General features: G+C 30.7%; 5 protein-coding genes across 5 annotated transcripts; 4 read left to right on the top strand and 1 right to left on the bottom strand.

Moving 5' to 3' along the window:
* Positions 1-184: 184 nt before the first annotated feature.
* FG379_000879 (SAM domain-containing) lies at positions 185-2,782 on the top strand (the record flags this gene model as incomplete). Its single annotated transcript, XM_067326289.1, has 1 exon — positions 185-2,782. One exon carries the CDS (start codon positions 185-187, stop codon positions 2,780-2,782), a length of 2,598 nt encoding a protein of 865 aa, XP_067182615.1.
* A 439-nt stretch (positions 2,783-3,221) lies between these two features.
* On the bottom strand, positions 3,222-3,566 carry FG379_000878 (histone H2B; the record flags this gene model as incomplete). Its single annotated transcript, XM_067326288.1, has 1 exon — positions 3,222-3,566. One exon carries the CDS (start codon positions 3,564-3,566, stop codon positions 3,222-3,224), a length of 345 nt encoding a protein of 114 aa, XP_067182614.1.
* Positions 3,567-5,278: 1,712 nt separating this feature from the next.
* Positions 5,279-6,409, top strand: FG379_000877 (actin; the record flags this gene model as incomplete). The annotated part of the gene is made up of 1 exon (XM_067326287.1): positions 5,279-6,409. One exon carries the CDS (start codon positions 5,279-5,281, stop codon positions 6,407-6,409), a length of 1,131 nt encoding a protein of 376 aa, XP_067182613.1.
* A 4,527-nt stretch (positions 6,410-10,936) lies between these two features.
* On the top strand, positions 10,937-18,049 carry FG379_000870 (uncharacterized protein; the record flags this gene model as incomplete). Its single annotated transcript, XM_067326280.1, has 1 exon — positions 10,937-18,049. One exon carries the CDS (start codon positions 10,937-10,939, stop codon positions 18,047-18,049), a length of 7,113 nt encoding a protein of 2,370 aa, XP_067182606.1.
* A 2,220-nt stretch (positions 18,050-20,269) lies between these two features.
* Positions 20,270-24,878, top strand: FG379_000859 (uncharacterized protein; the record flags this gene model as incomplete). Its single annotated transcript, XM_067326269.1, has 3 exons — positions 20,270-22,939; positions 22,994-24,096; positions 24,127-24,878. Coding segments are annotated over 3 exons (4,525 nt in total), but the record flags the coding sequence as incomplete, so codon positions are not given.
* Between the last annotated feature and the right edge of the window lie 212 nt (positions 24,879-25,090).

Raw genomic sequence — 25,090 nt, 5'->3', positions numbered from 1 at the left:
TTGATAAAAAAATGTAAAAATGCATAAAAAAAGATCAAATATTGTGTAGTTAACATGAAATGTAAAAGAAGTATTAACATTGTAAGTAGGGATCTTATTGTGATGACTGCACTTGACAGTACATATGCCGTATAGAATAGCATACAATACAAAAGTTGCAAAAATAAGTGAATAAAAGGTGAAAATGATAATGAATAAGGCAAGTGGTATCTTTAAAAATGAAATAATAAAAATAAATAAGTACTGTTACTACTATTATTTGAATTACTACTGTGGGGACGAATCACATTTGAGTTTAGGCAATGAGTATTTAATAAATAAAAAAAATGAATTGGAGCTAATAATGTGTTTTTTGGATGACTATAGTAGATTTGTAGGGTACAAAAAACCGGGATTTGGTTGCAGTAGTGAGTATAGTGGCATAATGATAGCTTTGGATGGAACTATTTACGATTCAACATTCTATAGTAGCGAACAAAAGTTTATAAACAATAAGATAATAACAAAATTTGAGTTAATAAATAATGGTATTAGAACTGATAATCAAAACGTTGTTGATAATTGTGAGAGAATAACAGAGAATGTGACAGAAAGAGGTAGTACAAATGAGTTGTTAATAAGATTGTTGGAATTAGAATGCTTAAGTGACGATAAAGATTGTAGTGATAAAAAGAGAGTGAAAGTACCCAATAATAAGAAGCTAGAACATTATTCTTTGATAGAGTTAATGGAAAAGTCAGGAATAAAGAGGGAATATATTGAATTAGTGAGGAATTCTAGGATAAAAAACGAAGAATTGTTGTTATCACCATTGCTGGTAAGTAAAAAAGGTGTGGGTGATATATTTGGAATAAAAGAATTGGGATATAGAATAAAAATGGTTAATTGCATAAAAAAATACAGGATATTATATAAAAGAGTATTATCATTGAAAAAATATTCCATTAAAGAAAAGTTAATATCACTTGGATTTAATAATGAAGTGATATATAATACATTGTCACTATCTTCAACACCATTAAATTCAATTTTTTGTTCTTTTTCGTACTCTGGAATAAATATACCATTTGAACAGTTAGTTTTCATAAGAAAATTGGTATGTAACGAAGATAATTTTGATTTTTGGAAGAATAATGGAAAAAATAGCAATAATACCATAAGATCATCATATTATTTGGGTAAGTGGTTAGGCAAGGAGGTAGCAATAAAGGTTTTCAAGGGAAAAATAGTAAGACCTGAGTTGTGGGAGAACACATGCAAGTTAATATGGTCGTTGAGACACCCAAATTTGGTATTGACATTAGGATTCTGTCATAGTTACACGGAAGATATACATTGTGTAGTTACAGAATATATAAACTCTGGATCTTTGAATAGGTATTTGAGCAATAAAAGAAAGAATGTTAACATCAACGGTGTAAATGGTGGTGTAGGTGGTGAAAATGCCAGGAGAATTGGATTAAAAGAAAGAGTATGCTTGGATTTTAGAAATAGTTTAACAAGTGATTATTTTAGGTTTGACTATATGTCGTATAACGGAGGAATAAACATTCAAGACGCATTGAAGATAACAAAAGAGATAGCCTGTGGTTGTTATTATTTGAATCAGAAGGGATTTTTTCATTTAAACTTAAAACCATCAAACATTTTACTCGTGAATAAATACAATGTTGGTAATAATAATGGGATCTTAGGAATATATGGAACGGAGATGGGAGTCGAAAAAAATGGAACAGGAAGAGAGATTACAGGACAAAGAAATATGGAGGAACACATAAATGGCGAAAAGTGCAATGATCTAAAGATAATGAGTGTAAATGATGAATTAAGTGTTTCAGTAAAGTTAGCAGATATTGGACACTTTTTACTTGAGGCATCTTTTTACGACATTAATACGAAACGAGTTGATTTGGATAAGAATATTGTTAATAATAATGAATATGATTATTTTAGTGATATGGCTAGTTCTCCGAAGGTATCGGATTCGAAAATACTTAATTATTATCCACCAGAAATACTTGTTAAAACTTTGCCTACATTAGAACCAGCTAAGTTGTACATGGAGAATAAGTATAACTCATGTAAAAACATTGATTCTTATTCACTCGGAGTTATGTTATGGGAGATGGTATATGGTGAATTGCCTTTCTCGGGAATGGATAATATAGAAATACAATTGTATGTTGGCTACATAGGTTTGGGTAAGAATGTGTTAATAAATAAAGTTATAAATAGATTCAAGTATACATCATCATTCACAATGATTACCGTTTTGAGCTTGATTAAAAAAATGTGTGGATATTCCAGTAAAGTCATCAAAAGAAATGTAAATAGTAAGGTTTATAAATTATATAGAAATTCTAAAACTAATAATAGTGATACTAGTAACATTATAGATAATGATTTAATACAAAATCAGAAACATGATATAGTGAGTAACACTTCAAGTGAATATAAAAATGATGATGAAAAGGTCAAAAATATTCGTATTTCGTCATTATCATCTCCTTTGTCACCTTTTTCATTTTCGTCTTCATCATCATCTTCAGTGGCAAGAGTTGATAGAGAATCACATGGCTATGGTCGCAAAAGAGCCATAGATAACATTAATATTAAACACAATAATCCAAATGATACCCGTCTATTATCATCACTTTTGTTGGAGATTGCCGAAAAAAGTGGATTGATACAAACAAAAAGAATTGAAATGATACAGATAATAGACCACATAAGAGGGATAGAAAAAAGGGTAAGTTTCAGCACATTGCATCCGAAATTCTAACAAACACTTACCGGGCGCTTCAGATGACAAGCAAGGAGGAAGACTCGCTAACAGAATTCATGACCGGCTCATACTAGGGTCATACTTCGAAACAAATGACAACAATAAGAGAAAAGGGACCCAAAATATTAATTAATATAGCCTCAATACATTATGTGGCGTCTAGTGACGCCTGATAAATGTTATCTAAATATCCTTGATGACATTCCCCTTCACATTCTTTGTAAAAGTGTGATCACGGAATAACTCCATGTTTAATAGCCCTCGGTTTCTATAATATTTAATAGCACAACGGTCCTGATGGCAATGAGTCCCCAAGTAGCAGGAGCATTAAATGTTACTTAACTCCCATTTACTATTGCCTACAAACTCAAATGCTCACCCAGTATATATCCCCGTATTGTTTTATGCTCTTTTTTTTTTTTTAATTTTAATTTGCTTACTTTTGTCCACCAGTGAATTTGGTAACAGCTTTTGTACCCTCAGAAACTGCATGTTTTGCGAGCTCACCAGGCAAGACCAACCTAACAGCAGTTTGGATTTCTCTAGATGCGATAGTATCTTTTCTGGTAGTTTGGCAAAGTTGAGCAGCTTGTTGAGCAATCTTCTCAAATGTATCCGAGATATAACTGTTCATAATCATCATAGATTTCTTGCTAATACCAGTCTCTGGGTGGACTTGTTTCAATACCTTGTAGATATAAGTTGAGTAGCTCTCCTTCTTCTTCTTGTGGATCTTCTTTTGGGGAGCGTTCTTGCCCTTTGATGAAACTTTCGATGCCATTTTTTCTAATTTACTACTTTTATTTAACAATTCTTATAGAACCGCGGACTGTGATTTCTACTTTTTTTATTCTACCTTAAAAAATTGAGAAATCCACTTTAAAATCCACACTTGTTTTTTTCATTCAACTTTTTTCAAATTATATAATTTTTGTAGAGACGTGTACATACAGAACCCCACACTCCGGGCGCCACATGTTACTTTTAAATAGAATATCTGAAAAATAAATTATAGCTGGCAGCGATAACAATATAATACTCAGCAGATCGTGTTAATGAGGGGAGGGGGGGAGAGTAAGGGAGGAGTGGAAGTAGAAACAGGAATTGCATTACAAAATAATCGCAGTGAATTTACGACGATGTAACGATTGGCGGTGGTACCTGCAGTGGGGAGCAGTAAATAATCTACTTAGGAAAAAGCGGAGAGTAATGATCTGTATAGTTTGTGCGGTTGGCACTTTTCTTCTCAGTTGCGAGTGAAATGAAAGTAAGGGACGATTTCTTGTTTTCTCTCTTTAGTTTTTAATACTAGTTACGATCATTGAGGATCTAATAAACTAGACGGTAGTTTGTATCTTGAATAGTGTGGGGTATGCGTTTACACGCAGTGTTGTTCTTTTGTTATATAACAATACTAGGCCGAGAATGCTGGAAATACTGGGAGATGGTCGTTGTATAGACCCAATATAAAGAAAATTCTTCTTTTGTCTAACCGTTTCAATACTTGGTGACTGTTCGTTTCTAGTGTAGGCCTCAAAATATCCTCTTTTCCATGAGAGAAAAGGTTGGATTGACATTGAATTAGTTTGATTTAGTTTACACGGGTGTCTGAAGAGTGAATTCACATTCACAAGATTTTGTGTTAGCTATTCACTCGAAATATATGTTTATTTAAATCGACCTTTTTCCTCCTATTCTCGTGCCAAACCTGATTTGCTTCTACATGCTGCAAACAGTCACGCGAGTCTTAGATTTATTTATAGAATAAGAGTCAACACTGACTAATTTCGGCAAAAACTGCTCGCTGCTAGTAGTAGTTACTAATTACTAGAGTTAATTGCAACTCATTTTCGTTTAAATTCTACACAAAAGAAGAAAAATTAAATTTAAAATAGTGCAAGTAGGAAAAATATTAAATATGATTTTTTAAGTCGGAAATTTGTGTTCTTTATGTTACATTGGCATTCCTTCCGATTGAAAACATTTTAAAAATACACACAAAGCTGGCGCTCGAATCATGCAACATTTACAGGCGGGTAAACGATTGTGCGGGTTTTTAGACGTAAACATAGACATTTACATGCTTATAATGTGAAAAAATGATAAAGATATATATATATAAAGAAAAAAGATAGACAAAGCATGCGAAAATAGAAAATAGATAAAGTAATATATAAATAATAGTAATAATAATTGAAGAAAAGAAAAATACGTATTGTGCGCAGAAAATATCCATAACATAATTGTTTTTTAATATAATTTCCTCATTGTCTGCGTGCGTGTATATATTATATGTATAAACACATATCTTAGAATATTTTTGGATATACAAGGAAAATCAATCATTTGTACTAGTTATTTTGGTACAGAAGTTATTATTAATTTAATAAATTGTGAATTACAAGAGGTTAACTCTACATATATATATATATATATATACATTAATAAGCGAATAAATAGTTAGTTGGTTAATATATTAATAGTAACAAGAAAATGAGTGAAGAAGAAGCACAGGCATTGGTTGTTGACAATGGTTCAGGTATGGTAAAGGCAGGTGTAGCTGGTGACGATGCTCCTCGATGTGTATTTCCATCAATAGTAGGTCGTCCAAAAATGCCAGGAGTTATGGTTGGTATGGACCAAAAGGATTGTTATGTAGGTGACGAGGCTCAATCAAAGAGAGGTATATTGACATTAAAATATCCAATTGAGCATGGTATTGTTACAAATTGGGAGGATATGGAAAAGATATGGCATCATACATTTTACAATGAATTACGTGTCGCTCCGGAAGAGCATCCAGTATTGTTAACAGAGGCCCCAATGAATCCAAAGGTAAATCGTGAAAGAATGACACAAATTATGTTTGAGACATTTAATGTACCAGCAATGTATGTTAATATTCAAGCTGTTTTGTCTTTGTATGCCTCAGGTCGTACAACAGGTATTGTATTAGATAGTGGAGATGGTGTTTCGCACACCGTTCCAATTTATGAAGGTTATGCCCTTCCTCATGCAATTATGAGGTTGGATTTGGCTGGTCGTGACTTGACAGACTTCCTCATGAAAATTTTACATGATCGTGGCTACAGCTTTACGACAACAGCTGAAAGAGAAATAGTGAGGGATATCAAGGAAAAACTTTGCTATATCGCTTTGGACTATGAAGAGGAAATGAAGAAGTCTCAGGAATCTTCAGAAATTGAAAAGACATATGAATTACCTGATGGACATGTAATTACTGTGGGAAGTGAGAGATTTAGATGCCCAGAAGCTTTGTTCCAACCTGGTTTATTGGGTAAAGAGGCTGTTGGTATTGGTGAGACCACTTTCCAATCTATTATGAAGTGCGATCTTGATATTCGTAAGGATCTCTACGCAAATATTGTTTTGTCTGGTGGTACGACAATGTATCCAGGCATTGGTGAGAGAATGACAAAAGAACTTACTTCATTAGCACCTTCTACAATGAAGATTAAAGTTGTCGCCCCACCAGAGCGTAAGTATTCCGTTTGGATTGGTGGTTCAATTTTATCTTCGCTCTCAACGTTCCAACAAATGTGGATCACAAAGGAAGAGTATGATGAATCTGGTCCATCAATAGTACATAGAAAGTGCTTCTAAGCTTGTTGATGTTAAAATGATGTAAAGAGAAAAGGATGATATGAAATAAGAGCGTTTCAAATTCAAGCAAACGTATCTGATAAATTATAGGAAAGAATGATTGAAAGGCCAATGGTTATCCCACATAATGATGTTAATTCGTCTATTGTTATTGTCTCGTATTATTTATATTTAATAATATTGGCAAAACTGAGTACACATTTGATTTGTTATATTATTAATGATGTTAATATCACTATTACTAGAAAGGCATAATGTCGATGCATAACACAAAAACATCATGATACATTGATCACTAATATGAGGTAACGAGGGGACATCTATGATGGACGTAGATCCCAACCGTTACTGTTATATACTATACGTCTAAGCGACCACCTATTAAACATTTTTTTGACAAGCGTTGCAAATAACCTATGGATTTATTTAACGATTAATATAAAAAATGCATAATTTGTTATCAGTATTGTATTGTATTACTCGCGTTTACATTGCTAGTACAAGTGAGTGAATCTGTATCAGTCTTTTTGAATATGATAGTGATAATGAGGAATCGTTTGGATATAGTAGTGATATTATGATTGTACATTAATGTAATTAAGTGATATCAACATATGTTGGTATCAGTAGTATTTACGAAAGGAGAAATAACAAAGGAGTAATTAATTAAATGTACACTATGTGGAGTTGTAGACTAATGAAAGGAGAGCTATTAGGACGTTTTGTTTGATATATAAAGTCACCCTCTAGAAAGCAATAGCAGCGACATTCACATCATTTCTATTTTGCTCTTGCCGTTATTTCAACTAAAACACGAATTTCATTCTTTAGCGGCCGGTTAATTTTCTCTTTCTTCACCATGTTTCGTTCTGCCCATGTTTCTACCTGTGGGTGTTGCACCATCCGGGGGCTGCGGACCCGAACTAGCCAACGGGCGCGTGGACGGTCGGGGTTAAAAAAGGCTCCAAGTCCGGGAATTGAACCCGGGTCATCCGCGTGACAGGCGGATATACTAACCACTATACTAACTCGGAACTCACATACCTAGGCCAATGTTTACTGGTTTTATTTTGAATTTGTAATGGTGTCGGAATCAATATAGGCGCTAAGATAGCAGACATAATTTAAGTAGGGAATAAGCTCATAATTTTATGTGAGTTTTGAAAAGTGAGAATGAAAAGCATTTTAAAATGTGTTTAAACATAATATATGAGACAGGAAGGGATGATGAATAATAGCGTTTGCAATTTTGGTTGGGAAAGTAACGCAAAGTTACTTCTGGACGGACACACACAGGAAAGAAGGATATCTGACGAATATAACATCGCTACCTATGTTTGAGTTAGAATCTGATTCTATGTATGAAGTGGATAATCTCATGTTTTTTTAGTAGGAATAGTTTAGCATACATTTCTTATATATGCATAACATTGTGCAACTTGGTTTTTGGAGCATATATTTTTACCGCTTGTGAGTAGTAAGAATCATTTAATAATATAGACGGGACTCATGTGTATAATTGGTATAATAATAAATAGAACAAGCAATTAAAAAATCGCGTTTAAATATTTATAAAGTATAATTAATTTTGTTAGTTATTGAAATACATTGTGACAATATTTGTTGTTTGTAGAAAATTTAGAGAATTATTGACAAATTGCATCTTTGACTTTTTTGTGTAATTGAAATAAATTGATTAGTAGAAAATACGTACACACCTGCATTACCTATATATAATTTTGGAGGGTAAAGATATAGAGGAAATAATTTTTAAAGTATACAATACATACATGTAAATTGAACTGAGTATAAAAAAATAAAATACCTTTTTTTCTCTTAACGTTAGGACAAACAATAACATAAAAAACGAACATAAAAGGGATTCCATATTCTTTGTGGTAAAAGGGGGAAATAGTATTACATTGGTGTTATAGTCTATTAATCTTATTGATATTTTATCCGACTTTCTTTGCTAAAATAATTCCCGTTAAGTTTTATACCGTTATTTTTCATATTTATTATTTCTTTGGATGTGTATTGTATTTATGGGTACAAAAAAAAAAAAACTGAATGACAAATTCGAGTAATTGAAAAAAAATAAAACCGGTTTAGTATTAGTGTTTGATTTTGTGAGTCTTTGCTCGAATAATAAACAGAGGGTAAATAGCAGTCTTAATAATATAAATAACATATAAAGCAATAATAATTCGTATAAATATTTGGTAATATAATACTGTTAAGAAACTGGAAATTGAATATTACAAATTAATTTTAGTATTGTAATAAATTCTTCCAGGTATAAATATATATAATATTTATACGAAATAAAAGTAAAATAGAACAAAGCATTAAACCATATCACTATAACTCACTGAGAGAAAATATTGCTAAGTTGAAAAAATAGTAGATATCTCACTATTATTGGGAGTAAATAGTACATTAGGGCAAACAGTCTGCAGCATATGTGCAAATAAATACTTGTTGAACAACGGGATTTTGAATAAGAAAATTGTATGGATTAATACAAACTAAAACCTACGTTGAATACGAAAGTACCTTTATTTTTGTTAATTCAAAATTAATATTCGAAGCATAATATAGAAATACAAGAACAGCAATTAATTAGTGAGCTGATTACTGCCATAATAAACAAAAAACATATAGTCCGGACATACAGTAATTGAAGTTGTAAATACCCAGCTAAATATTATAACTAAAAGAACTGAGATCACATATTCTGTGATTCTAAGCAAACAAATTGCTGTTGTATTGAATTAGGTTAAAGCACTATTTTCACTTTGAAATTAGTTTCAGATATATATAATACATTAAAATATTCAAATATTTATTTTTGGTATAATTAATGATATTTTGATCAACGGTACTATTACATATACATGCATACATGTTTGGCGCGTAAAGTTATTGCTGACTAGTTATTATCAGGTTTATTTTTTATAATTGTTTAAGGTAAAAAAAGAGTGAAAAGCGAATATTTGATCATATAAGAAAAGTATAGAAATACATATTTTGGAGATACAGATTTATAATTTTTGATGTTCTACAGAAGGTAGAAGAGCATTATAGTAATGAAAACAGTAGTGGTATATAAATGAAAAGTAGGGATAGTAAGGATCGATAATTAACATCTGTATATACACATATTAATACATAAGTGTGAAGAACTTTTATAAATATATATAAAAGCTTAAATCAGTAAACTTTATTTTAATTTTGCTAGAGCAATAATTGTATTTGTGGGATATAAGGATTTTGGCGGTATACATAGCTTATCTCTAAATAGCTCCTTTGTGTATTTTACGAACAATTTGGGGAAAGGAAAAGAGAAGAAGGAACGAAAGGTGGGGAAGTTTCTATATGTAGTGGTATAAATTTCCGTCTTTTTTTTATTTAGTTTCTTTTTTCTCAAGTTGCGAAACCAGAAATAACAATCGAAGTGAAAAGAGTGAATAAAGGAAAACGTATAAGGGAAAAAAGCTCGTATAGAAAGGGCAAAACAGGAATTGAACTTAAGCTAAGGTTTGTTATTAGTTTTTATACGTTTGAGCTTTGTGATTTTGATAGTATTAATGCAATTATTGGGCGGAAAACAGAACTCGAACTCGCGTGGAAAATAGTTATAAAATTATCACGAAGAGTGGGGATTTTAATTGCATCTGGACAGTAAGTTAACGGGGAGAGTTGTGTGTGTGAGAGAGAGAGAGAGAAAGTGAGAGAGTGAACTAGAGTTGGAATAATAATAAAATAAAGATCGCGGGAGAAAGAATTGGAGGTTATTTTTAAAATTCATTCTGTTATTGTCGTTCTTACAGGAAAAAATAATTAATAACGGTACTAACATTGAAAATATACAACATTAATTTATTCATAGTTTAAATTTAAGTAAAAGAGGTAACAGTAGTAATTAACAAATATACATTATTGAAAGGACGGTAATCATTATCGTGTGGAGTAGTTGTGTATGAACATATACATGTGCATATATGCATATATAACAGTGGGAATAACCAAATATACAATAAAGTAACATTTTATAATTGTTTTGTCGTTAAATATTAGAATAGATATATAAATGCAAAAATAAACATCAAGAGTTAAAGAACGAAATCATTGAATTAAAAAGTTAACGAAATAATACATAGAAATTTTTGTATTATTTTTAAATTTGGGTAAACAATAGTATTAAAAATAAATATCTAATTAAGAATAAATACAATATTATAATAGACAAAAATAAGCAAAAAATATTGAATATTTGGTAATTACGACTAGAAGTTATTTTTGGATTAATTTTAAACTGTATATTGATACGAAACTAGCAGTGTAACCAATAATTAATTTTCGCATATAGACAATAACTATAAATTTGTAAAGCAACTAATAACTGGACGATATTAAATTACTGGCATAAATAGAAAGCTTTAGTAGATAACATATAGAAACAAACATATACATTTTGTATTTTATTTAAATTCTTATGCAAGTATAAAGGGGATTGATAGCAGAATGAATGTAATAAGTGAAAAGAATTATTATCATTTCGATGGTAATAATCATAATAAAAATGAGAAAGTAATGAGATTCGAACTGAAAGAAGCAATGGAGGTAATAATAAGACATGGGAAAAATGATGATAAGAGTAACTGTACGATATTAAATTCATATCCCTTAAGCATGACGATAATTAGATACTGCAGCAACAATGAAAAGACTAACATAATAAGAAAATTGAATGAATTTTCGCGGGTTGTAAAGGGTAGTCATTGGATAGTATTGGAAGAAGTGAATGATGATGATGGCGAATATAAAGAGACAAATGGTTTAGTGAGAAAAAAAAAGGAAGTAAGATCTAGGGAGTATGGTACAAAAAACATAACTATGTTGGAATTTTTCAATTATAATGAAGGCCTTTTTAGAAACAATACAGCTGGTATAATGGATAATATAGACGAAATGAATATAATGTACAATTATTTTTCCCATCCAAATTCAATACTAAGTATTAATATAGAGAACACATCGAATAATGGAGTGTTTGTTGATGAAGATGATTCAGATATAAATAGTAATAGCAATAATGCAAATAGTGATTTATTCAATACAGGAAGAAGTAAAACTTCAATGGCAACAACATTGAGAAGAAGGAGAGATTTTGAGACTGGTAATTCTCGTAGTTTTTTTGGAATAACATTCTCAAATCCAAATAATGGTTTAGAAATGAATTCATATAAATTAAAAGAATTAGATGAATCTTGTTTGGCGTTTATGGTGAAAATAAATAATATAGAGTCGTTGGATGTGTCTTTGAATGAATTAGAGAGCATATACAATGAGTTCTGGTTTATTTCCGAGAATAAAAGCTCTAAAAGAGTCGATATAAATAATAATAACTCATCTTGTACCGATAGTATTAATGGTTATATAGAAATAAGCAATAATAGTAATAATAGCAAAAATAGTAGTAGTAAAGATATTGAGAATTCATTGTCTCATTCGGGGTCATTTCTGACAATATTGGCCTTTAAAATAGAAAAAAACGAAGATGCAGAGGATAGTGGTGATAATAGTAGCGAGTGCAACAACAGGGTAATGGATATATATATGTTGCATATATTTGAGAATAATAAGGAATATGAATTTATATCTAAGAGTGAAACCTGGAATGATTATCTACTTTCCTTAATGAGAATGGCTAAAACGGACGTAAGAAATAATGGTGGTATACTTCACGAAAATAGAATGGAAATAGAGTTCAGTATACACAGATTAATATACTGTTGTAATTCATACGAATATAAGTATTCAAACACTGAAGAAGAGGGACTTTTGGCAAATAAAGAAAAAACTGAATTAGGAAAGTTTAATATTCGAGAAAAGTCTCAAGAGAAGGCATTAAATGCATCATCAAAAGTAACAGGAGCGGTATTGGTTAAGTCTGGAATGAAAAAGAATGATTCTTGTTTAAAACAAGTGTTGTGTAACTCAAACGTTTCTTCTTCAACAGATTTGGATTCTGTAACTACCTCTATTAATTCAAGCCGTGAGAATTTGACAGTGACGGACTCTTCTAGTGTAAAAAAGAAGTCAATGGAGGTTATAATGGATGACAGTAATAGTGATTTGAGTTTTAGGGAGAAATATGTTAATAGTGAGAGTGACAACGACAATAACGTTGAAATGATTAACAGTGATAACAATGGAAAGAATCGTTTTAGAAAAAATAGAAATAACGAACTGTTGAATGTAGAAAGTAGAGTGGCAAACACAATATTTGATTCTAGTAATATTGAAAGAGGCAATACATTATTTGGTCCTGTATCGAAACAGAAATTAGATAGTGGAATACTTGTTTCCAGTTTGGATAATATAGACTTTTGGAAATCTTCTTTGAGAACCAATTGTGATTTTGGTATTTTTGGAAACACTGAGTGTGAAAATCTGTCTTCTTATATATCAAATACTGATTCTGGGAATTTAAATGACGTTTGTATCAATAGTAATGTTGGTACCAGTACTACTTCTAGTACGGGTAATATTAGTGTTAATAATAAAAGTAGTAATATTGAGCTAACAAGAGAGGAGGATGAATATTATGAGTGTAGAGACATGAAATATGAACCATACGAATTGAAAAGGATTCTAACACAGATGAGTTTGGGTAGGAATGCGAGATGTTCATTTAAAGATTGCGCCTATTGCAACAATTTAAGTAGTCGAGAATATAACAAAGATATTCAAGACGATAATTTGTGGTGTAAGAGTGGATTTAAAAGTTTCTGTCAAGTTTATAAAAGGATGGGAGTGGTGAGATTGATTGAAAAGACGAGTGAATTATCTGGAAGTGATTTTGGTGCAAATGTAAAAAATAGTAACAATATATCGTGGTTAGTACGTGAGTTTATTGGAGATGAAATATCGGATATGATTTTTTGTAACGGTAAAAATAGAAGAAGGACGATTATCGAGGGTAATTCAAAAGTTTTGAGAGTTTATTTAGTTGGAGACTTTAATAATTGGAACAAGACATCTCATGAACTTAGTATAGAAACGGAGGATATAGAGTTTAAAAATAAAGATAAATACGTTGGTTATCCAGAAATACCAAAATTTATGAGAGGACGTGTTTATTCAATAATACTAAGAAACGACGATCTTATTAACAGCGGTTGTGGTTTAAGTTCTTTTAAATTGAGAATAGTAACAACTAGGAGAAAGGAATTAGAGTCCCATGAAGAGATAGAAGAATCAGAGACATACAGATTATTAACTTATTCAAGAAATTTAACTCAATCCGGTATTAGAGATAATGGTAACAATAAATTATTAGATTGCTTATTGGATATAAATGAGGTTGGGAATGATGAAATTAATAGTTCTAGACTTAGATATCCCCTTCCAATGTGTGTGGACATTAAAAGTATGACTAATGGGAAGTCTGATAAATTAACAAAGGATGACAGTATATTTATTTTAGATGGGATCATTAGAAACACCAGATTGTCTAGTTTATATGTATATGAGTCAAATATATCTTGCTCAAATGGTTTAAGAGCAGACAATAAGAACAGAAGTACCAACAGTAGCTATGATAATTCAAATTTAACACAAAACCTTAGCGATGAGTTTGGAACATTTTTCAATTTCAAAACGAATGTGCTTCCAAGAGTGTCAAGGGGGGGATACAACACCATATTATTTTCTGATGTACTAGAGCACAGTAGAAACTATGATTACCAGTATCCATGCAATTACTTTGTTCCACATACTGAATATGGGAGTTTGAAAGAGTTTAAAGAACTTGTAGATGAGTGTCACAAACGTGGGTTACTCGTATTAATTGATTTTAATTTAACATTTGGAGACATAACAAGTTCTAATTCAATGTTTCAGCCATGTGATAGAGAAGTTAATAACAATTTGGGAAGCAATGCAAGGGAAGTTGGGGAGGTGATTAATGATGGTGAAACCAATGAGGATAAACGAATAGAAGATATTAATAATGATATTTGTAGCAGCAATGAAACTAATAGTCTTGGAGTAAATAACACAAGCTCAAGAGGAATTGAGAGTAATATTAAGAGTGGAATAGAAAACTTGTTTGTAGATGACTCAGTATTGGATTTGTACGAATCATTTATGTTGACTAATATAAATACAATTAATCCGAGTTTCTTTAAACATACTCCGGAGGTTATATCATCTTTATTTACATTTAACAAGAACTATAGTAGACTAAATTTGTGTTATATTCCAATGCTTTCAATAGTTATATCTTCAATATATTATTTAATGACTGAGTTGGGAATAGACGGATTTAGATTTACATTGCCAGATTTATTTGAAGAGGGAGATAAATATCCATTGTTAGCTTCAATATTAGCCCTTATAAATGATGTTGTTCACTCAATAAAACCATATGGTATAACAATAGCAAATGAATTATTATTGAGAGAGAATATGCAAGAGAAAGCTTGCTCTGAGTTGTCAATTCCAATAGAACATGGAGGAATAGGATTTGACTTTATTTGGGATGTCTCCATATGTTCTTCATTACAGGACATTGCAATTAAGAATATTTCTTACTCTTTCAACAATAATATTGGTGGGGGACTTAATATCGGAAGAGATATAATTGAGCGTTTAATTCCTTTTGAAGACAGGATGAAACTTTCTGGACGTAGGGTGCTATTGCTAAGTAAGAACAAAAGAAAAGATAGAATTACCACCAGAATAACCGATAGTAAAACTAATAGTATGGGTTTTGATGGTGGAGATGAAGATACAGCTAAAAACATAGGGAGTGATCAGGATGTAGAGGAAAGAAGAAAGGAGGCAGTTGAATTGGTGTGCAGAACAATACGTGGAATAGAGTCATTGGAGACGAAAACAATTACACAAAATCCACTTAGAATAGCAATGTTTAGTTGGGAAAGTTTACATACACATTTGGTTGGTGGAGTGTCTCCACATGTATCAGAATTGTCAGCTAGTTTAGTTCGTCTTGGTCACGAGGTTCATTTATTTACAAGGGCAACTGGATCATCTTATATAATAAAAGAACATGATGGAGTTTTGTATCATGAATGCCCATTTCAGCTTAATTCAGACTTTGTAACAGAAATAACAAACATGTGTAATTCATTTGTTTACCATATGCAACGTTGGGAGGATGGTCTTACAAAGATGTCGGACCACTTTATTCCGAATCCTTCTCAAGGAAAGAATAATGGTACAATAAATATGATTAAAAATGGGTATCGTTTTAATATATGTCATTGTCATGATTGGTTAGCGGCACCCGTACTTACAAGTCTAAGAAGAATAGGTAACAATAATAGAACTACGATATTCACGGTACATTCTACTGAGTATGGAAGATGCGGAAATCAGTCCTTTGGTGGACAGAGCAGAAGGATATCTGATATAGAAAGAGAGGGATGCCATACGGCTGATAGGTTAATATGTGTAAGTGGTGTACTGGCTGAGGAAGTTTGCAGACTTTTTGGGGTAAATAGAGATAAAATAAAGGTTATATACAACGGAATTCATTGCCATGCTTTTGATAGAGTTGTGATGGACGATCCTGGTGAGATTAAGAGGCAATTTGGTATTGGACCTTTGGAACCGACATTTTTATGTGTCGCTAGAATGGTTATTCAAAAAGGCGTTGATTTGCTTGTAGAGGCAATTCCAGGGATACTAAAGTATAGGAATGACGCAAAATTCATTCTTGTTGGAGATGGTCACCAAAAAGATGAGATTGAGAAAAGAGCACATCAACTTGGAGTTTATAATTCGATAAGATTTGTCGGAAAAAAATCAGGAGATGATGTTGTTAGGCTGTACAAGGCTTGTGATGCCGTTGTTGTTCCTTCTAGAAACGAACCATTTGGAATTGTTGTACTTGAAGGTTGGACTGCTGGAAAACCAGTTGTTGCAACTACAAGTGGTGGCCCAAGAGATTTTTTAACTCCAAATGTGGATGGCTATCTTGTTGAGCCTTGTAAAGACAGTATTGCGTGGGGTTGCTGTGAGATACTTAAAAACTTCGATCATTCAAGATGGATGGGTTCAAGAGGACGTGTAAAGGCAGCTTACTCATTCTCATGGGATACGATTGCCAGAACAACTAGTTATTTGTATTATGAACAAACAAACACTCTTGATTCGACTCCAAGTTTGGTTTTAAAACCAAATGTGCCTGTGATGTTGCAAATATTTGGAGAAAATGCTTTACATCACCATATGACTGTCTTTGATGATTATTATAGATCAGTAAATTCATTGAAAATAATGAAGTTATTGATAACAACAAACTTTGCCTTTTCGAAGAATGGAATATTACAGAGTATGGGTTCTGAATTTGGCAATCCAGACTCTTTCGATTTTCCAAGACCAAATAATAATATGGATTCATCTAAACTTTGTTGCAGATGGGATTTAGCAGATAATAAAAGTTTGAGGTTTAAACATATTGAATTTTTAAACACCGTTTTGGTTAGAATTGAAAGGGTTTTAAAGTGGAATAATAACAATAGAGTAAGTAATAATATTAATAATCGTAATAGAAACAACGATGAATACTATGATATTACTATTGCTGTTAATGAAGATGGAAACCGCTATAACTACTGTAGAGATTTAAATAGTGAAGATGGTGTTGATGTTGCTAATGATAAACTCGAGATTGAAAGTGGAAATGGAAAAAGCAGTGAGACGGTTTCTTTGGATAATATCGTCCATGATGAATTAGATTTAATATTGTCTTCTGGAAATGAATACGATCATGATACAAATAATGATGTTAGAAGAGGCAACAATATTGATGGTTATTCTAGAGAAGATATGATCAATATTCCTTATAAAAAAGGAGGACTTGGTAGTATGATTTATAATTCACTCAATAATTCGAGTGTAAAAATACTTTTGTGTCATGAATCTGATAAGGTTTTGATATTGGAAAGGGATTTATGTACTTTTGTTTTTAATTATAGCGACAAATACTACAAGAACTATGGATTTGGGATTTCGAGTGAACTACCACAGTCAGTTTTACTGGACACCCAAGATGAGAGATTTGGAGGAAATAAAAAATATGTTACCTCTTCTGACACTTTAAATACTGAAAAGAATAAGAATAGTGATTCTTCATATGACTATCACCATCTCCAAAATAGGTATGAAAAAAATCCAGATTCAGTTAATTTGTGTGGCATTCATTTTACTTTGGACTCTATTTCTGGATTTAATATTCCAAGTGAATATGAATATAACGACAATAATGGTGAAAAAAATGACTCAAACAACAAAATACTTCTCTCCAAAAATGTCATTTCAAGGGAATTAAGTACCTTTGAAGATAGCGGAAGATTACTTTTTGGAAAAGAGAAACCTTTTGATCATTCTAGAAACAATGTCAATTTTGATCCACTTTCTCCATATAGATACACAAATATTCAAAATTTAAAGCAAACGATATTTTTGGATATGACTCCTTTCTCAGCATACATTCTTGTTCCTTTTGAACTGGTTAAGAAATTGCCTAATGAAACCGTTGGTAACAAGCTAATATTTGGTGAAAGTATTGATGGCTTTGTTGACTCTATTAGCTATTTTTAGAACAAAATTAATGAATTCCTCCATATATTCAAACTATAAAACATCGTTATTAACACCTACTACTACTACCACACTACTACTGCTACAACTACTACTACCACACTACTACTGCTACAACTACTACTACTACACTACTAATATAACATTATTGCTTATAAATACTTGTATTAATTATAATACTAATAATGACTCAATTACAATAGAAACTGAAAGTACTTAGAATTATATTAATGAGAGTACTCATATTTTGTGTGATCTATCTAGATATACATTCCTATGTACGAATCATCATCATTTCCTTTCCATTATTTGGTAATTTGTAAACAATTACTTATTTTTATCTGATATTTGACAAAAAGAAAAATGGAAGAGCTCTAGACCAGGTAATATGCGAATAAGTGAACGAGTATAAATATAAATATTTATTTCAAGAATAAAAAATGTATACAAATCGAAATAAAACGGATTGAATGAATAAACTACCAATTACCTCATACTGCATTTTATAAATAAAATGCATATTTTTACTTTTTTTACCTTTTTTACACAAATTTTTACATTAATATTAAATTCAAGTCATAGTAAAAAATATTGAAAAAAAATGTGGGAACTCTGTCATGTATTAATATTTTTTTCTTCCGAATGCAAATGTTAGATATATAAAAATAGATAGTAAATAGTGAATACAAGACAAGAAAACGGATAAAAAGCTATTACTTCCAAATGTTTACTTTGATTGCCTGCCTGTTCTTTTTAGCATTATCTATAGGGCTCTTTTTTATCTGTATTAACTGTTAAAATTAATGTGCAAGTATACAATTGTGTATAGTTTGGTATCTTGGGGATTGTTTTGACATGCATTTTGTGAGAGATTTTACATGTAATTTATAAAGTGATTAGTCTTATATTCTTGAAATAGTTTGTTAATTATCAAAGGTATGAGCGATAATAAAGTGTAATTCCTATGTTTTATTTAAAAATGGACTAATACAATCAGATTATGAGTGGATTTGTATTGTATAACTCTCATGCATGCACTAGTTTATATTATTAGAATGACGATGAAAAGACGATTATCTATTTTTAAGAGCATTTCACTGAATTTGGAACAAAAAATGTTTGTGTTTAGTTTCAATAAAGTGAAAGTAAAATACGATAATTTTTGTTACAGATGAAACCAAGTTTAAAATGCACTTTCCAGTGGTGATTGCTTTATGCATGCATGTATTAAATGCACAAAACATGCATATAGGCATGAACCGGACTGAATGTAGTTGATAAAGTATTCCTTGTGTTACTATTACGGCCTATTATAATAGAAAAATAATATAATAAAAGATAACTAATGAAAATCCGTTACTAGGTGTCTTATAAACGGAATAATCTACATCAACGTATAGGGTCAAAAATAGCAATGTTAAAATTGAGTTTTTTTTGTAATTTGATTTTTAGGTTATTTTGAAGCTAAAACTGTTTCTTAATTAAAAAGGTGTACTTTATTATTTACTTACAGGAAAATTTTAGGAAAAGATTGGTCATTTTTTCAAACATTCTAAAATGTTAGGTATACCGAATGACAATACATTCAAGTACAGATATTATTGCTAGAAATTTACTTTAAAAGGCAACTAATTTAAAACCGTATATGAACATATATATATTTAGTAAAATATAGTTGGCATGGAATAGTATATTAATAACCCCATATAAAAAAATAATTCATTTGGCATAGAGAGTTGTGAGAAAAAAAGTGGTGAGGGGTTTAAAAATAAAAAAACGCATGTATCAAAGGAAAAAAAGGCTTGACAATAATAATAAAGAAAATAAATTAGTAATAAGAAATAAAAGGGTACAACTAGAAAAAGTATTTTACTCTTACTTAAACTGGTGTATTTGTATACATAAATTTCACCAGCTTCAATTTTGTTTGGTTAATTCAAAGTGTAATTTAATAAAACACAAAAGAATTTAAATGTGGAACGAAATAAACAAGAAAACGGAATAAAAAGTGATTATTTTGTGCAAAATAGAATCATAAGGTGTTGTTGCTAATTAATAAGTAAATTTTGTGGAAAATAAACTCGTTTATATAACCGCAAATAGCAGTAAGATGGTAATGTAATAAGGAACACAGTCATTTATATATATTAAAATAAATATAAAGCATAAAATATTAATACATTTTTAGTTTTAATAGGTCTGCTATAATGCGAAAAAAGGATGGTAGAGAGAAAACAGATATTGACGAATAAAACTAGTAATCAAAGGGAATTGAAGGAGTATGATAAATATCCTGATGAATTAATAGAATGTGCAACATTTAGACCAGAGAAATATCACATATTAGAACAAAAGGAGTACAAAGATTGCATAATAACTAGTTATCACAAGATAATAAATAGTGAGTATCTAGATGTAGAAAGGGAGTTAATAAACGAGAAGCTGTTGAATAGTGGAAAATATAACAGCAAGTATGATGACGATGTTCAGTACAGAAGAGACAAAACAAGGTTTTACGAAAGTAATTCAATAGACGAAGATCAGTATGGTAATAATAATATAATAAACAGTGGCACTTGTATAATAGTTAAAGGGGATAATGACAAAATAGTTAGCGATTCAGAACAGGAATCTTCTGATGGTGTGGATAATGAGTATTTCGATGATGATGAGTTGGAAGAGGAATATAATAAACTTTGCGAAAACCTAGATGAAGAGGATGAGGAAAATAATAATGAATTATTGTTATTATTAAAAGGCAGAGAAAGATCAAAAAGAAATAAGATGAGGGATGCACTGAATTTACCAAATTCGGACTATTTAATACTTCGAAACTTTCCAGTTTCGTTTGGTATACCAATAATAAGTGTTAAGAAGTTGAATGCAAAGCCAATATTGTTATTATGGTTTATAGCTTCCGTATTGACTATATACGGAATGTCTTTATTTTTAAATGAATATGTTATAAATGATATAATACCATTATACGATATGGACAATATAATATTTCAAGAACCAAGCGTGAATGATGGAGAAATTGAGTCAAAGGGGGTAATTTCATCATTTTTAAGATCAAATAAATTATCTTCGCCATCATTTAACAACAATAATATATTGAAACGATTATTTCCATCTTTTATAACAAAAAATCAAAGGATATATGGTGATGGTGGTAATGATTATAAAAATTCTGAATTGAGTGTAACATTGGATTTAAAAAATTGTCATGTTCAATTTTTGGATTCTAAGAGTGAATTAAGCTACATTAAGATAAGGTCATGGAGAATATTTTCGCAATCACAATTGTATTCTGGAAGTCTAGGAAGATATAGAATATCAAAAAAAGTGAGAGATAAGTACGAATATATATGCTCACACAATCCATTTATGTGGGGAATAAGAAAGTATATATTGCCTTTATCATGGAATAAGTACAGTAGTATGACATGGAAAGAATACAAAGAATACTGTGATAAAAGTTCAAGACCTTGGAATTATATAAATGACACAAATTTGTATATAAAGCTTCATCAATCGAATACAGGTGATTATTTCCAGTGTTCAATAAATTTTTTTTTGTCAAATAAATTTAAATTTAATGAATTAAATATAAGATACGCCCCAACTTCTAATTATATGAGAGTGAGTTCAAACGTTCCAATATACACAAAAAAGTCGTTTCATTTAGAGGCATTACATGGGATTTTCGACTTGAAAGACATATATTCACCAAATACATCAATTTCACTGTCGGACGGTTGGTGTTCATTGGATATTCCAAATAGAGACACAGATGGCAACAATAGTTCAAATGTGTTAATAGAAAGCAGAGGAGCGTCTGTATACATAAACAGTAGAGTTCCTTTAATGGTGATCATGCCAATTAGAGTTGCAGAATTATCTGTACTTAGATCGAAGTACATAAAAGTAAATCTGGACAAAAAGAACAGTGGTTTGGATCACTTAAATTACTATAAATCTGGATCTGTGATCGCAAAGTTGAACACAAATAAGTCATTCTACAGCGGAAACGGCCTGTTATATAAAACAAGAGTTAATATTCAAGGAACCTTACCTCCTGTATACGTCAATGTGAATGAAGAATATGGCTATAAAAAGAACAATAATACTGATGACGAAGTTGAAGGTTTGAATAGTGATTTTGTGGATGAAGAGCTTGAAACTTGGGTAGGAAAATATCAATTAATGGATCCACATCTATTCCTATTTTCAAGATCGCGTTTTGAAAGCTTTAATAAGTGGTTGCAAGAGGATTTGTCTAGTCCATGGGTATTGCATATAAATATTTTGGGAAATAGTGAATATCCCAAAGGCACGTGGAAAGCAGTATCTTCAAGAGCATTTATAAGAGATGCATACGGATTGGTTCTTATTTCCGGTGGTTTATTGAGACCAAGAACGTACAATCTTTATGTTCATATACTCGGATTAAAATGCCTTTCACCTGTTGATCATTCAGATTTGGAAGATTTAGATGTTATTAGTGTGGATAATGTAAATAAAGGGGATATGAGTGATTTCAATGCATTACATAAAAGTGAACTAGAATATAATAATTTCGGTGGCTTTGAGACGAGTATTGATAATTCTACAAATGAAAAATCTGAAAATGGACCAGAAGGCGTTGAAATTAGCAAAAAAAATGATAATGAAAGTATATTTAAGAACATTACGAGAAGATTTAATAACATTATAAAAAATGGCGAAGGTAAAAAGAGTGAAAAACCGATATTGATTAATTTAAAAGACATGTTTGGAAAAAAATATGGAACTAGAATACTTTCAAACAATATTCAAGAAACTTTGTATTTTGACGGAATGAATGGAGGAAGTGATGCTAATATTGGTAACAAAAATAATAATGATAACGTAAGTGAGTTATTTTTAAATTACGGAGGAAATAATAATATTGGTGATATAGAGATAAGTAATATAAATCAAGTTGGTAGTTATATAGGAAAATCAAATAGCGTAAAATCTTGTGAATCTTCCATTATTGAGAATATATTTAGTGTCATAAATTCAGCAATAATGGAAACAACACAACAACCGAGTGTAATAGTTTGGACACAAAACAAAAATATGGACAGCGAAAACGATTTTAATAGTACAAGATTGAATAACTTGAAATGCAATCAGGGTGATATAAAAAAGTGCAAGGTTGAGGGAAATACCATAAAAAAGATAATAAGTAACAATATAATGAGAATTTTCAAAAAGATTTATTCATTTTTGTATTTAATAAAGAAAATCATTTTTCCAAGTTGGTTAATACCAGGATGGAGCAATTTATCTAAGAAAATTACGAAAAGTTCAATACTTGCTGAGGACGACTATAACAATATTGATTTGAATATGTTAATAGAAGGTGACAGTGTTTACAATAACAATAATAATCAATTTATATATACAGCAGAGAACGATGCAATATTAAGAGATTTAGTAACTGCAAATGATTTACAGGGATACATAGTGTCATTAATGTTAAATATAGTATGTGCAGTTTTTGTGGCAGCATTCTCAATGTGGGTTTTGTACTATTACGTTTTTCCTTGGTTTTTGACAGGAATAAGAGAATTACAACTTGTTAGTACGGCATCACACCGTTTAAATCACGATTTTCGTACATCAGAAACTGGTGAATGGATAGTAATGGTATCTGTTATACAATGGCCAGAGTTTGGTTTATTGTTAAGATGGAATCAGAGACAAAAAAGACTCAATGGTGAGAAGATATGTATATATATTAAGCAAGTGGAGATGAATAATATTAATGATCATTTGGCTGAGTTTTTTCTTTATATACCTGCAAATGAAACATCTTTAACTACACATTTTGGTAGAAATCAGCAAGAATTATTTGTTCCAATGAAATACACTGATAAGTGTATATTTGAAGTAACAATGCCATATGAATTAGTGTCGGATAATAAATATAGATTGAGAATATTAAGAATATCTTCATTTGGACACATTATTGAACAAAGTAATTGGAGTAACGAAATAATACCAGGAGATAAAATGAGGTTTGTTGATTTTCCACTATTATTTTTAAGAAGATTTTTACCCATTAGAAGATCGTCTTTAAATTTATTTATAGATAAAAATACCGATCACTATTCTCCATTTGGAATACCTTTTTATTTTAAAAACATAGAAATTATTATTTTTGATGCACTTGATGGAAAAAGGAAAAAAAGAAACAGCTTCTCTTTAGAATACTTTGATGACGACTACTTAAATGAAAATAATAAGGATAATGAGATAATGGGGAGTGATAGTGTCCTAGAAGAGGGGAAAATCATTAATATAGATGACAAAAATAATGAAATTTCAACAAATATGAATGATTATATTAGTTATGGCGAACTGAAGGGAAAACACAAATATCTGTTAGTAGCGAGACTAGTAAGGGATTTTGAATATAACAATGAAAATGGAAAAGGTGACTACAATGCTAATAATATTTATCCAAATGGAATAACTGGGATTATAAATGGTAACAATGTGTCATCAGATTTCAATGTAACAAGCATATCTAATGACGATGACAGTATCACATCTTTAAAAAGTTATATATTCAAGAACAAATCATTTGATTCTGACAAGGTGAGAATAGAGGGAAATTTGGAGAACATAAATATATATAATAAAAGATTTAATCATGATAATATGAATGATGTCAATTCATATAATAATGTATTTATACTTAGAAATAGAGGAAATAGCGTTTTGGAATTCAATGGAAAAAATAGTTACGGCAAACATGAAACTAATAAAGATGATGAATATTTTGACGAGAACAACAGTTTGTACTTGGAACAAAATTTAATATCTCAAAGAAGGATACTATTTGAATTACAGGAAGCAGATAGTGGTCAAATAATAGCAAATGGGGACATAAAGTGTTCAAAATTAATAGAAATTGCATGGAAATCATTGACAAATAACCAAGAAGATAGTGAAGATGGCTGTTTGGGTATTAATTATAATAGAAGAACATTAGATACGGATGTAATA

Source organism: Cryptosporidium bovis (assembly GCF_009768925.1).
Source record: "Cryptosporidium bovis isolate 45015 chromosome Unknown contig_17, whole genome shotgun sequence".
Lineage (NCBI taxonomy): Eukaryota > Apicomplexa > Conoidasida > Eucoccidiorida > Cryptosporidiidae > Cryptosporidium > Cryptosporidium bovis.
This window is presented reverse-complemented; position numbering and strand designations above follow the sequence as displayed.